The sequence below is a fragment of the Heterodontus francisci genome, chromosome 14 (assembly GCF_036365525.1).
Source record: "Heterodontus francisci isolate sHetFra1 chromosome 14, sHetFra1.hap1, whole genome shotgun sequence".
Classification (NCBI taxonomy): Eukaryota; Metazoa; Chordata; class Chondrichthyes; order Heterodontiformes; family Heterodontidae; genus Heterodontus; species Heterodontus francisci.
Window position 1 is genome coordinate 46,851,889 of NC_090384.1, and position 14,786 is coordinate 46,866,674.

The 14,786-nt window shown below is 44.8% G+C and overlaps 1 protein-coding gene across 1 annotated transcript in view; it reads right to left on the bottom strand.

Annotated features, from left to right (window-relative positions):
• Positions 1-454: 454 nt before the first annotated feature.
• The window catches only part of LOC137377295 (myeloperoxidase-like), a 167,879-nt gene continuing 153,547 nt past the window's right edge, over positions 455-14,786 (bottom strand). The window contains exons 13-16 of the mRNA XM_068046856.1: positions 13,601-13,812; positions 8,952-9,116; positions 7,350-7,446; positions 455-1,218 (exon numbers count right to left, since the gene is read on the bottom strand). Of these exons, the coding sequence (XP_067902957.1) occupies positions 1,080-1,218; positions 7,350-7,446; positions 8,952-9,116; positions 13,601-13,812 (613 nt within the window). The 3' untranslated portion in view covers positions 455-1,079. The remainder of the gene's footprint in view (positions 1,219-7,349; positions 7,447-8,951; positions 9,117-13,600; positions 13,813-14,786) is intronic.

Here is a 14,786-nt window from a genome sequence, read left to right on the forward strand (position 1 = left end):
GAGTGGCATTTGGGAGTTAGTGCAGTTAAGAGTGATTTAGTTCTTTGTAAATTATCATGAGGAGATGTGTGTTTCTGTTTCATGCAATATATATTTTAGGTGGTATTTAGAAAGTTTGAACCAACGTCTTCCTGTTTTCAGGCATGCTTACAAAGTGGGAAAGTGGCTGCAGCAGTTTAAATGCAACACCTTGTTGAGCACTGCAATGGATAACCCAGTTTCCTCCTTCCCAGGATTTTTCAGACTGTGATTATTTAATTGTCGCAGTATGAATGTGCCACTTGATGAATCCCAGCAGTGATAGTCCTGGCTGCATTGCTGCTATCTGGATCTATCAGTAGCAGTGGATTCACATGTCAGCTCTGGTTTAACAAGAGAAGCCAACAGGATACCCCAAAATTCAATGAAAGCCAGGAGATCATGCTGCACATTAAAGCTGTCATTCATAGTTCCCTATTGCACAGATCCAACTACTCTGGTTGGTAGGTGATATTCCAGTATATAAAGTATATACAGTAGATATACGATTACACTAACGGCCAATACACGGAAGGCTGCTCAGTTTCTTCTGAAACATAGCATGATGCACAACCAACGATGCAGAGGGTACGGGCATATATGTAGTTTTTTCCAAGTTTCAGAGCAAATCAACATGGCTAATTATGTGCAGCAAGGTTTTCTCCCAGTCCCAGTGTACATTAGATAGATAGAAAGAAAAGGAGAGAGAAATTCCAACATAGTTTACAAAAAGAGAAAGAGGGACTTCCAACAGACCCAGCACACTTTACAGCAGCAGAAGCAGACACTGTCTGCATTCCCGACTACTTGAGTTGTTGGTCAGCAGCTGCACAAACACACCTGGTTTCATCTTCGAGAGGTAGTGGGAGGAGGTTACAGCAAAAGGGCAGGATGAAATGGGTCCACAGAATGCTTGCTTCCATGGTTGAAAGGTTTCAGAATGGTGGAAATCATGTAGGTCTAGACATAACAGTAGACCTTGAATGAATAGACAATTTCTACAGCAAAGGAAATCTGAGGCTTTTATAAAAAGTGATAAACTAGAAAATAGAGCTAATGAGTCATGTGGATGGTGAATTAGAATGTGTGTTGTGTCCAATGCTGTCACCTCGCTTGGTATCATTTTTAGATGAGACGTTTTTGACACACAATTCACATTTGATCACAGTCTCACTCTTGTCTTTGTGCCTCTGCTGATATCTAGATAGAAAGAAACAGGTTATTTTATAACAAAAGCGAAATACTGTGCATGCTGAATATCTGAAATAAAAACAGAAAATGTTGGAAATGCTCAGCAAGTCAGGCAGCATCTGTGGCAAGAGAATCAGAGTTAACATGCTGAATTTTACTGGCCCCCAGGTGGCACGAATAGAGGTGGGGGGGCTGGTAAATAGAAGGGAGCCAGATCGGGACAGCACCCCATTGCTGTCCCACTGCTGGGACAATTTTCCAGCCGCGGGCTGCGAGGCCAATCGGCTGCCTGCTCCATGGAGGCGAGCAGCTAATTTGCATAATTAAAGGCCCAATTAAGGGCCATTTTACGGGGCTACTGGCATTTTGTCAACTGCAAAGTGGACCCTGCCGCATGGGGTAGCAGCCAGGTCCATGGCCCAAAGAGGAGTCCATGGCCAGGGAAGGCAGCCTCCATGGCCCCAAGAATCACCTTGGAGGGGTTTGCCCTGCGATCAGCATAGCCTACCGGACTCGGCTATACTGAATTTTAATTTTTACCTACCTATCTGAGGCTCATCTATTTTGAGGCACCTCGAGGGCTCCAACCTGTCTCTGCAGCACCCACTTCTCCTGGTGGTGATGCTGAAGCTTGAGAGCTAATGGCCCTCTCATTGGGCCAGCAGCAACAGGAGCCCGCCCACTGGCCAATTAGGGGGTTGTCTGTGGTAAAATCGATGAGCCAGTCTCGCTGTTGGCAAGTGTGGGCTCAGGACCCACTTATCACACTGACATTGGGGGCCCAAAGCCGGCTGTAACATTCAGCCAAATATTTCAGGTCAATGACCCTACAACAGGTTTTAAGCAAATACAGAGACAGGGAAAGGGGGCAGGGAGAAGAACAAAAGGGAAGGTTTGTGATAGGGTGGATGGTAGGAGAGATTAAGGGGTGATGCTGCAAGGCAAAAGAATTAATAATGGGACATTAATTCTGCTGTTCCCATTTACATTGCCTCTAAATCCATCTTTTGTTTTTTTACTTGTTTCATTACAATCTCCTTTTGCCTTGCACCATCATCACTTTTGTAATTCAATCTCTTGCCTTCCACCCTATCACAGAGCTTCCCCTTTACTCTTTCCACACGCCCCCACCCCCAACTTCCCAACATTTTCAGTTATTATTTCAGGTTATTTTATAAGTTTGTTGCTACATACTAACCTTACAAATGACTCGGGTGGGAAATGGATCGCAGTCTGGTACTGAGCCTTGCGAATGAGGAAGGTGTCCCCTCCCATCCCATCCCTGAATTGTTACCAATTTGGGCTCCTACAAGATAGTTTGCTTATACCTATCACAAAAGTCAGCTCCTGTAGGCAAACATTCTTACCCACTATGGACCAGAGCTTGAACTTGTGAGGAAAGTAATCTCCTATAGTATGTCTTGGGTGAACAATGGACATGTCCATTGTCTCAGATTTCTACAAAGGAATCTAAAAAATCAGAAAGCCCTTTCAGAGGTGGCAGTGTGGTGGGGTGGGATTTACTCCTTTCGCTTACTATTGACTCCGTCCTAAATCCACTGAATGTCAGAAGCCAGCCCTGCTGCAGCCACTGGTATGGCACTGCACAGGAATACTTGGCACATGGAAGACAGGCACTAAGGGAATGCACAAGGTTGATTAGTCAATGTCTGTATGCAATAAGACAATGTTTGAATTCTAAATTTGGTTTGGAATGTTTATTTCATCTTGGTTTATATTTTTGCATTGTGGCCAAGTGGACGCTGTGATGGTCAGTGACAGAGGGAAGGTAAGGTGTGGGACTGTTGGTGAATGGAGAATTGATGTTCCATTTACTGATATTGCAGTCGGATGAGCTGTTCACAGATAGCCTGGCCTGAAAGGGGCTGTGTTATTTGCCTCCTGACTTCCTCTTCCACTTCATCCTCCTCCTCCTGCACCTCACTTGGTGGAAAGGGCTGTGCCCTCATGATAGTGAGGTTGTGCAGTATGCAGCAGACTGCCACGTATGTTGACAAACGTTCTGCCGAGTATTGCAACGTTCCTCCAGAGTGATCCAGGCAGCGGAAGCTGCTGGACGTTGACGGGGTGGAATCCCTTTCAGTTGTGGCATATCTTGGAGTTGACATGCAGCACCCGCAAGTTGATGTGTATGGAGTCAATGACACCCTGCAATTCTCGCAAATCCACCAGCTCACTCTGCCTGCTGCTCTCTGGTCAGAGTGAATGGAATACAGAGCCTCAGTGGCCTCCCCTTATAAAACAGTGGACAGCAAACTGGGAGATATTGCAAATATCTCATGTTCCAGCCTGAAAGGAGACTGATGCACAGATGTTCATGGCCACAGTCACTTTTGCAGTCACTGGCATTGTCATTCTCGTCCTGTTTGACGATCTATTTAAATAGCACCAGTGGTGGGGTGGCAGTGGTGGAGGGGGGGAGGGGCAGAGGAGGCGGTCCTTTCTGCTGCTAAACACATGTTCAGTTGTGTCTGTTTAAGAGAGGGCACTTGCTGAATCATTAAGCTCCAAAATGGCAGCACTGGTGTCAAATCAGCATTAAACACTGATTGATGTTACAATCTGACTACTCTGCATACTTCCGGTAGATGTACGCTGCACATGCCGGAAATGCCATTTTGTAGCCAAAACGGCACTTGTAGCGCCAAAAATATAGGTGCTAAGGAGTGGATTTTGTGGCCTTAGCATTTGATTCTTGTACTTTGAAATATAGTCTCACCTTTTAGAAGACACCAGCATAGACATGATGGGCCAATGGCCTCTTTCTGTGCCTTAAATTTTCTGTGATTCTATGATTGTAAAACAATCTGCAAGACCAATGCACTGTCATTGAATAATGAACTGCCACTTCCATAACATACAAATGCAAGGCATAGTGATGGTTACCTGTGATGTCTAATGGGATTATAATGCTGCTTGATAGATGGCAATGCATGTTAACTGTTTAGTGGCACTTGGGGATTCCTCAGATACTGGGCTGAATTTAATAAGCTCGCTGCTGAGAATGGCAGTGAGCTTTGTAGAAGGAGTGGCGCATGCATGACGTGTGCATTGCTGAACCCCTGCGATATTTCGCATGAGGGCTCATTTCAATGGAGAGGCCGGAGTGGCCGGCCCCGAACATGTAGAGGGGGGAGCCGCTCCGTCCCCGGCAATGGTGTCCAGTGCCATCGTGCAGGCGCCAGCGCCGTTTTTAAAGGGCTTCAAGCCCTTTAGGTGCATTTGCATTTTAAAGTCAAAGAATGTGGAAAAGTGCAGTTACACATAGAATTATATTTTCACTCACTTCACCCACACCCCCAAGGATGAATCGATTAATTAATTGGATATTCCCCTCAAAAAAACTTTTATGCAGATCCCAACCTTTAACAACTTTCAACCTTAACCCATTCCCACCAATCAAAAGAGTTTTACCTGCTTCCCCCCACCCCCACCCCCCCCCCTGAGAATTACACTCCTCCCCCCTCCCCACTAGTGTCTCACCTCAGATTCCCAAACAGGGATCCAAAGGCTTACAGCCATTGGCCAGAATATTGGAATGGCACGGCCACCCGGTCCAGGTAAGTTAATTAACATTTATTTGCATTAATTTTATTATGCAAATGAAGGCGTTGCCACCGTGTGTGGGGGGTGGGGGTGGGGGTGGGTTGGGGGTGGGGTGTGGGGGGGGGGGTGGGTCGGGGGCCGCACCGAGGCCTCACCGGTATTGATAAAATGCGGCGAGGCCTTCTCGGTGTTGGGAGTCGAGGCGGGCCTCTCCTGGAAGGATTTTCTGGGCACTCCCCCCCACCCACCCCCCCGCACCCCCCACCCACGACCAGCGTCAGAGAGCTGGTAAAATTCAGCCCGCTATGTCTATTAGTAATCAATAGTATTATCATAGAATCACACATACAGCACAGAAGGAGGCCATTTGGCCCATTGCACCTGTGCTGGAATTATCTTGACTGATTTATTTTCGATCTGTTCCTTACAAAGCTAGAAAAATTTCATTTTTCCAGCAAAGAGCAGTTTTGTAAGCAGTGTCTTTTTTAAAATAAATTATTTTTTAAGTTGATTAACATAGTACAAAGAAAGGAAATATAAACTACAGAATAAAATATTTTCCTTTTGGCACATTCATGGTCTGCATTGATTTGGCTCATTTCAGCCAGGGTGTTTAGTAATGATTCAAGAATTGGCCTCAGCGTCTCCAAGCTAGCGATGGAATAAAAGAAAATCACCCAAGAGTTCCATTTCTGCTAACTATTTAACAATAGGCACTGAGGATTGCATGTGTGTGAATGTCAGATGAGGAAAGGATCACTCTTGTCTTTGCTGACCTCTACAGTAAATAGTCAGTAGACACATTGTGTATGCTCAGTTTTGTAGAATGAAAGCTTGGGCAAGGTATTAGAGGATGATAGTACCAATGAATTCAGGTCCCATCATGAGTCCCACTTTATCCCCATAGCCATCTCAGTATATTTCCCTCAAGTGCCCTTTCAATTTCCTTTTGAAAACATTAATTATCCTCCTTCTACCACCTTTGTAGGCAGCGAGTTCCAGGTCATCACCACTCGCTGTGTAAAAAAGTTCTTCCTCACGTCCCCCCTGCATCTCTTGCCAAAACCTTAAATCTGTGTCCCCGAGTCCTTGTATCATCAGCTAATGGGAACAGTTTTTCTTTGTCTACCTTAACTAAACCTCTCATAATCTTGTACACCTCTATAAAATCTCCCCCCATCCTCCTTTGCTCCAAGGGGAACAAGCCCAGCGTCTCCAACCTAACCTTGCAGCTAAAATCCCTCATCCCTGGAACCATTCTGGTAAATCTCCTCTCAAGGATCCTCACATCCTTCCTAAAGTGTGGTGACCAGAATTGGATGCAATACTCTAGTTGTGGCCTAACAAGAGCTTTATAAAGGTTCAGCATAACTTTTCCGCTCTTGTACGAAAGATTCCATATGCTTTGCTAACTACTCTCTTAATATGTGCTACCACCTTCAAAGATCTATGCGCATGAACCCCTAGGTCCGTCTATTCCTGCAAACTCTTTAGAACTGTGCCATTGGGATGACTTTTGTGGAAGAGGATCAAGTACCACTTCTGGGGCCGAAAGCGGTAGCGGACCCCACTCTGGTGGGCAGTGGGACTGGGGGGTGCATTTTGCCGGCGTTGGCCAATTAACAGGCCACCACTGGAGCTGCCGTCCAATTGAGGATGTGGGGCCCACTCTGCCCCCGCAGAGCTGCTGGCCCAATTAGAGAGCAGACAGCTTAGCAGACTCAGCAGCGCCTTCACTGGTGATGGCCACTGCCGAGGCTGCAGCATGAAGGAGAGGATGCCTCAATGCCAAGGTGAGACAGGTGAGTTGTTTTGGGGAAGCTGTGGCCAGGCACACAGGCCCTGGCAATTATTGGGGTGGGTTGGCGGGGGGTGTGGGGAGGCAGGGGGTTCTGCCGGCATTGCCTTGGCATGGGGGCAGCCATTGCCAGCTTTATCTCTAACCTTCAACCCCTTGACCAGAGCATGGAGTTTCACAGCACCTACATGCCAAGGTACCTAGGGGTTTGCTGTCTTGCCCTCTTGGATCTGACAACTCACACAACATAATTACAGAACATATTATAAAATGATTAGCAGGACCACTAGACAGACTAACTGCCCACCTTGGGTCATGGAACTCCCAATAAGTGTCCCTCCCTGGGAAATTGCTGGATTTACTTGGCAGACTCTCCACGTGGTGGCAGCCCCTCCCGATGCTGGTAAAATGCTGGCAGGGGCGGGAGATGGTCCTTAATTGGGCAATTAATTTCCTCCATTGGCTGTCCAATGGGAGGCTCTGCCACTGAGGCTCCCGTCGCTGGCTCTGCCACTGAGGCTCCCGTTGCTGGCTCCCCTCCTGATGCTGTCCCCCCCGCCATATTGCCAGCCCTCACACCTCCCAGCCCGTCTCCAAACAGCTGGGAAAGTTCAACCCATTAAGTCTATTTGGAAATCTGGGGAGGGTGGAAGTACCCACAAAATTAATACCAGCCGAATACTTTCAACTTTGAAGAGAGGAGTTGTGTCTGTGTCTGCTGTCCAACCGACAATGTTGATGCTGATGGATAAATAGAGTTTTAATAGAGACCTACCTTTGGAAACAGGTGATTGCAAGCATGATGCTGAAAACACAGCCGCAGACAAGAACAACCGTTGTGATGAGAAGGCTTGGACTCTTTGTGACGTTATCTATGTGAAAGATTTGTTTTTAAAATCTGTTATAATGAAACATTTGTGGACAGTAACTAAGTGATGATACAGGAAGAATTCAGTACCTATCAGTGATGATGTAGCAGACATTCTACAAGTCAATAGCCATCAATGGTGGTATAGAAGGAATGCTATGAATTAGCACCTGATAATAAAGCAATTATGGTTCAATATCTATCAGTCATAGTACAGAAGGAGCTCTAACCCAATCTGTGAATGTATGCCTGTGATGATACAGCTTCCATTATAGTTCAGCTAATTTGTTGTTGCCCTAAGCAATTATATAATCAGCAATCCATATTGTTTAAAATATACTTGATGGAGCAGTGTAAAGTAAGCTGTACTGTGTGCCTAACCCATACTTGATTTAACCCGGGAGTGTTTGTCACTGATACTCATGTTCCATTCCTGAATACTGAAATCTCTCATCTCAGCTGGTGGAAATATTCTCTGTAAGAATTGATGTTACAGGATGACTGTGAATCTAAACACATTCACTTCCACATTGCACTGGTGATTAAAACCACTTTGTGTTTAAGTATTCACTTTACTCTGGTCGGAGTGGGATGCAAACAGGATAAGTACTACTTAGCTTGAGTGTTCCTACATCTCCTCCATTGGTACAGCTGTCTCAGAAGCTTTGTTTTCTCTTTTGTGTTAAATATTTTCTTTCCCCACATTATCTCTTAACTCTTTATAAAGGCCAAGTCTGTTCTATAAGGACGCCGGTCCCATATCTGGGAGTCTCTTCTAATGCCTCTCTCATACTCCTGCACAGGATGCAAGAAAAGGCCTGTCATTGATCCATCGCTCACTTCTAGGCTACAAAATCTGTATCTTCATCACAATCTTTCTTACCTCAATTTTATTTATACTCCTTTTTTCAGCGCTCCTGTAAACTTTCCTCACAATGGGCTGAATGGCCTCCTTCTGTAATGATTCTGTGAATCTCGTTCCTTCTGATCTGTTTCCCGTTGTACACATTTCCTCTTCCCACTATCCTCAATGTTGAAATAACACAAATTGCATCATTTTGTGCTTTAAACTCATTCTTACTCAGGATCTCAGAATTTCTTACTACTCCTTGTCTTCCCTTCCTCCTAAAATCTACAGGCTTTTATAAAAACCAAGCTTGCTGTTACCTAATCACCATCTCCTGATTTGCCTCCGACTTTTTTCAACCTTCGTGGTGTTCTGTACAATGAGACCTGGTTCTTCATCTGGGTGTTTGAATCATTTTTTTTTAAAGTTCTCTAATGATAGATAATCACTGTTCATTGGAGCCTGACATACCATCACCAGGCTGTGAATCTGAAATACTAATGATTGTTCAGGATTGAGTTCTGAGTGGGAGAAGAGCAAATCCAGAAATCATTAGGTGGACAGTTATCTAGCATTCCCACTAATCATTTATAAGTATAATCTGTAATTCTGCTGTGTGAGTGCTCAAATCTAAGAGGGCAGGACAGCAAACCCCTAGGTACCTTGACATGTAGGTGCTGCGGAACTCCACGCTCCAGTCAAGGGGTTGCAGGTTAGAGATGAAGGCCCAACAAGCATAAGTCCGGCGTGACATTCAAAATGGATGGATGTTTTACAAAAGAGGAAGTGTGCCCTTTCCACTTTGGGAACTTCTCCACAAGGAGTTTCTGTGGAAAATGGGAAGATATAACTTTAACAAGCTGCTGGAATGCTATCAAACAATCCAGTATCCTGTGGCTTCTGGGGTAAACAGAATCGGAACAGAGCACCACAAGGTGTAAGTTATTGGGATTTCTACCCGCTGACCTGGTAAATCAATTCCTCCAGGCGACCAGTTATTTAAACGCCTCATGTTGGTAAGCACAATGAATGTTGCAGGATCTGTAAATATGGGTGACCAAATGTGCCAGCAGTCATCTGTAAAACGTAGAGTTCAGCTTCTCTCTTTGTGCCAGCTCACTCTTGTTGAGCTTGAATAACTGCAACAAAACGATCGCAGCTTCATTGGTCAGCTGGTGTGAATTGTGCAGCACAGAAAGCTCTCTGGTCAGTGCCGAGTGTGCTGATTTCAGCCAGGATGGGGCACATTAACTGGCCACAACACTCTCCAGATGGCAGGGTGGGAGAAATCAGGCTGTATTTCTTCTCCTGAAAAGTGCACACGTGGATTTTAGGTAAGGAGAGAATTGAACTCTGCAGTGATGCATTCAGGGAAAATATCCTATTGATAGTCATTGTACAGCTCACACATGGGTGAAATACTGGAAAGGCACCAAGAATCCATAGAACCGTCCTCCAGAAAGAGTCAAAGGGGTAGATATTTGGTTTGGGCAGCACTGCAAAATGGATGATATTGCATGGACCAAGTGTTATACACCTCAACGGATATTGAAGTCAACAGTATTAAATATCAGGCGGGGGTATAGTGGGAGGGGTATATATTGGGCAGCATATATAATTGGGGTGGATTATTGGGCGGGAGAGTTTAATGGGCAGGAGGTATATCAGGCAGGGGGTAGAAAAGGAAGGGGTAAAACGAAGGGTGGTATATCTGAGTGGGGTATATTGGGCGGGGAGTATAAGAGGGCGAGCAGTATAACGTGTGGGGTAAATATCATGCACGGGTATATGTCAGGTGTGAAAGGTATATTGGGAAGGGGTATATATCGGGAGGGGCATGTATGTTGGGTGGGGGGGTATGCTGAACATGTGTATATTGGGGAGGGATATAATGGGTGGGGGGAAATATCGGGCATGGGGTAAAGATGGGGTAAAGGTTGGGCGGGATGTGTATACAGGGTGGGGGCATATATCAAGCAGGAGGTGCATATTGAGCCGGGGGTATATATTGGGAGGGACGTGTATGCCGAGCGGGGGAGCGGGTGGGGGGAACGTTGAGCAGGGGGCATATATTGGGCCCAGAGTATATCGGGCATGGGTGATATTGGGTGGGGGTTATATACGAACATACGAATTAGGAGCAGGAGTAGTCCACTCGGCCCCTCGAGCCTGCTCCGCCATTCAATAAGTTCATGGCTGAACTGATTACTCCACATTTCCACTGACCCCTGATAACCTTTCACTTCCTTGCTTATCAAGAATCTATCTCTGCCTTAAAACTATTCAAAGCCTCTGCTTCTACTACCTTTTGAGGAAGAGAATTCCAAAGACTCACGACCCTCTGAGAGAAAAAATTTCTCATCTCTGTCTTAAATGGGTGACCCCTTATTTTTAAACAGTGACCCCGAGTTCTAGATTCTCCCAAATGGGGAAGCATCCTTTCTACATCCACCCTGTCAAGACCCCTCAGGATCTTGTATGTTTCAATCAAGTTGCCTCTTACTCTTCTAAATTCCAGCGGATACAAGCCTAGCCCACCCATTCCAGGTATTAGTCTAGTAAACCTTCTCTGAACAGCCTCCAATGCATTTATATCCTTCCTTAAGTAAGGAAACCAGTACTGTACACAGTACTTCAGATGTGGTCTCACCAATGCCCTGTATAGCTAAAGTATAACCTCCCTACGTTTGTATTCAATTCCCATTGCAATAAATGATAACATTCTATTAGCATTCCTAATTACATGCTGTACCCGCATACTAACCTTTTGCGATTCATGTACTAGGACACCCAGATCCCTCTGCATCTCAGAGCTCTAAAATCTCTCATCATTTAGATAATATGCTTCTTTTTTATTCTTCCTGCCAAAATGGACAATTTCACATTTTCCCACATTATACTCCATTTGCCAGTTTTTTGCCCACTTATCCCTTGTAGCCCCCTTCTGCTCTCTTCGCAACTTGCTTGCCTACCTATCTTTGTGTCATCAGCAAATTTAGCAACCATACCTTTGGTCCCTTCATCTAAGTTATTTATATAAATTGTAAAAAGTTGAGGCCCCAGCACAGATCCCTGTGGCACATCATTCGTTACATCTTGCCAACCAGAAAATGACCCATTTATGCCTACTCTCTGTTTCCTGTTATTTAGCCAATCTCCTATCCATGCCAAAATGTTACCCTCTACTCCATGAGCTTTTATTTTCTGCAATAACCTTTGATGTGGCACCTTATCAAATGCCTTCTGGAAATCTAAGTACAATACATCCACCGGTTCCCCTTTATCCACAGCACATGTAACTCCCTCAAAGAACTCCAATAAATTGGTTCAACATGATTTCCTTTTCACAAAACCATGCTGACTCTGCCTGATTACCTTGAATTTTTCTAAGTGCCCTGATATAATGTCTTTAATTATAGCTTCTAACATTTTCCCTAAGACAGATGTTAAGCTAACTGGCCTGTAGTTTCCTGCTTTTTGTCTCCCTCCCTTTTTGAATAAAAGAGTTACATTCGCTATTTTCCAATCTAATGGAACCTTCCCCGAATCTAGGGAATTTTCGAAAATTAAAACTAACGCATCAACTATCTCATTAGCCACTTCGCTTAACACCCTAGGATGAAGTCCATCAGGACCCAGAGACTTGTCAGCCCGCAGCGCCAACAATTTGTTCAGTACCACTTCCCTGGTGATTGTAATTTTCTTGAGTTCTTCCGTCCTTTCCATTTCCTGACTTACAGCTAATTCTGGGATGTTACTTGTATCCTCTTATAGTGAACACTCCTTACACAACTCCAGCAGAAACCCCTGAACACTCCTGACACAAGTCCAGCAGAAACCCTGAACACTCCTGACACAGGTCCAGCAGAAACCCTGAACATTCCTTACACAACTCCAGCAGAAACCATGAGCATTCCTTACACAAGACCAGCAGAAACCCTGAGCATTCCTTACACCACTCCAGCAGAAACCCTGAACATGCCTTACACAATTCCAGCAGAAACCCTGAACACTCCTTACACAAGTCCAGCAGAAACCCTGAACATTCCTTACACAACTCCAGCAGCAACTCTGAACAGTCCTTACACAAATCCCTAAACCTAAAGAGAAAATGAAGCGGAAAAGTTTTTGAGGGATTTCGAACAGGCAAAGTGCACTGAAGCCCACGAAATCTTTATCATTATTTCTGCCCAACCAACATCAGTAATACAGATTACCTGGTCATTATCACATTCCTGCTTGTGGGAGCTTGCTGTGTACAAATTGGCTGTCACTTGCCCTTTACAACAGTGACTACACATCAAATGTACTTCAATGGCCATACAGCATTTTTGGATGTCCTGAAGTGCAGCACCAGTGCAAGCCTTTCTTTAACATTGCCACTCTGTACCTTTCATTAGGTGATCCCAGCTACCAGTGGCATGATATGTGGGGAGACGGTGGCGTAGTGGTAATGTTACTGGACTAGTAATCCAGAGACACAGGCTAATACTCTGGGGACATGGGTTCAAATACCACCATGGCAGCTGGTGGAATTTAAATACAATTAATTAATAAATTCAATTAATTAATGAAAATCTAGAATTGAAAACTAGTCAGCAATGTTGACCATCAATTGTCATAAAAAACCATCTAGTTCACTGAAGTTCTTTGTGGAACGAAATCTGTTGTCCCTACCTTGCCTGGTCTACATGTGACTCCAGACCCACAACTATGTGGTTGACTCTTAACTGTCCTCTGAAATGGCCTAGCAGGCCATTCAGTTGTACAAAACCGCTACTCAAAAGTTGAAAATGAATAAAACTGGACAGAACACCTGGCATTGACCGAGGCAACTCTCTCCTTAACAGCGCTGTGGGTCACTCACACCAGATGGACTGCAGTGGCTCAGGAAGACAACTCACCACCACCTTCTTGAGGTCAATTAGGGTTGGGCAACAAATGCTGACTTTGCCAACGACGTCCACATCCCGTGAAAGAATCGGGCGGGGTGTACTTCTCTGTCTCCTGATATGGATGCACTAGTTGCTAAGGTTAGAACAGGCTGTTGAATTAATTTTCACCATCAGGAATGCAAACATCAGAACTCATTCCATCATCCCTTGTCCTGGTCTCACTCCCTATTCCCCTTCCATCCGGCCCAGTGCCCTACCCTGACCTCTCCTCCAAGCCTTCCCTCTACTCCACCCCAATTCCATCCTATGCCTTCTCTCGCTAGCCTTTGTGCTTCCCAGATCCCAGCCTCCCTCTCCACCTCATCTAAATCACTCTCTATGCCTGCTTTTAGAATTGGTAAATGACGGCTACGTACCTGTGACCTTCTCTCTCCAAGGAGCAAGATTGAGTGAGGGTATTGCAGAGCTGTTACAGAGTACAAAGTCATTGGGATATTGGTTCCGTGAGAAAACATCCACTGGGATTCTCTGAATCCTGGTGCTGTCACATATGATTCTGGGCAGGGTGACTTTGCTCAGCTCTTCTCTCTGCTGTCTGGTAAACACCCCTTCATTTTCCCACCAGAACCTAGTGAGAGAAATGCAGCACAGCCAGGTTCAGGACTCAGATAAGGTACTTTGCTGGATGTTCACTGATGGCTTTGTGTTGGTAAATGTGTATAATGGGGCAAGAAAATATGTCCTTCCCTCCGAAGTGTTGTAGTGAGCTGTACAGACCTAAGTTAGAGATTTGATGCCAAGTTGTGCTGAGTTAACTGATCTCAGTCTGGATGGTAGTGAGGTGCTAGAATCAGTTTAAATATTGTTATGTCAATGTGTTTTGTTGAATGATAATTTTCTTTGGTCCATTGATGGGAGATCTGAATTTATATTTTTTTTGAAGAAATTTAAAAGGAATATTTAAAGAAGGATGACTGCTGGCAATTTAAGACAATCACCTAGTTTGCAATACTGTATCCTACATTGCAAAGAACTGTGAGGATGGAGACGAATTGTCTGTGCATATCCCGGCAAGAACCAAGACCTAGGAAGTTTAAAGGAACTATCTGTTCTTTCAGCAAGCAGAGAAATACTGCTAACTGCTATGTTTGAATCACTGAGTGACTGTCATGTGACAAGCCCCTCCCCATCTGTGGTTTTAAGTTGGTGTTTTCTCTGCAACAGAAAGAAGAAGCAACTGGACTCTGACATGAGCAGACCCTAAGTGGGGGCCCCTCTTGTTCTCTTCTTTCAAGCTTGAAAGCTTTCAAATCCTGCTTGTTGACCGATCACCTTTGCATACTCCGGCTACAATCAGAAACCCCATCGGAGGAAATCATCCGCATCACTATCTCCATGAAACCCACTGAACCAGTCATCTACCTCTTCAAACTAAAAGCCTCAGGACCACCAAATTCAGCTAGATGCCAGCTGAATTGCCAAACTTCACAGACTGCATACCTTTTTGTTTTAAATAAAAACAAGAAATGCTGGAAACACTCAGCAGGTCTGGCAGCATCTTTATTTTTTTATTTTTATGGACTCTAATTCAACCAATCTACC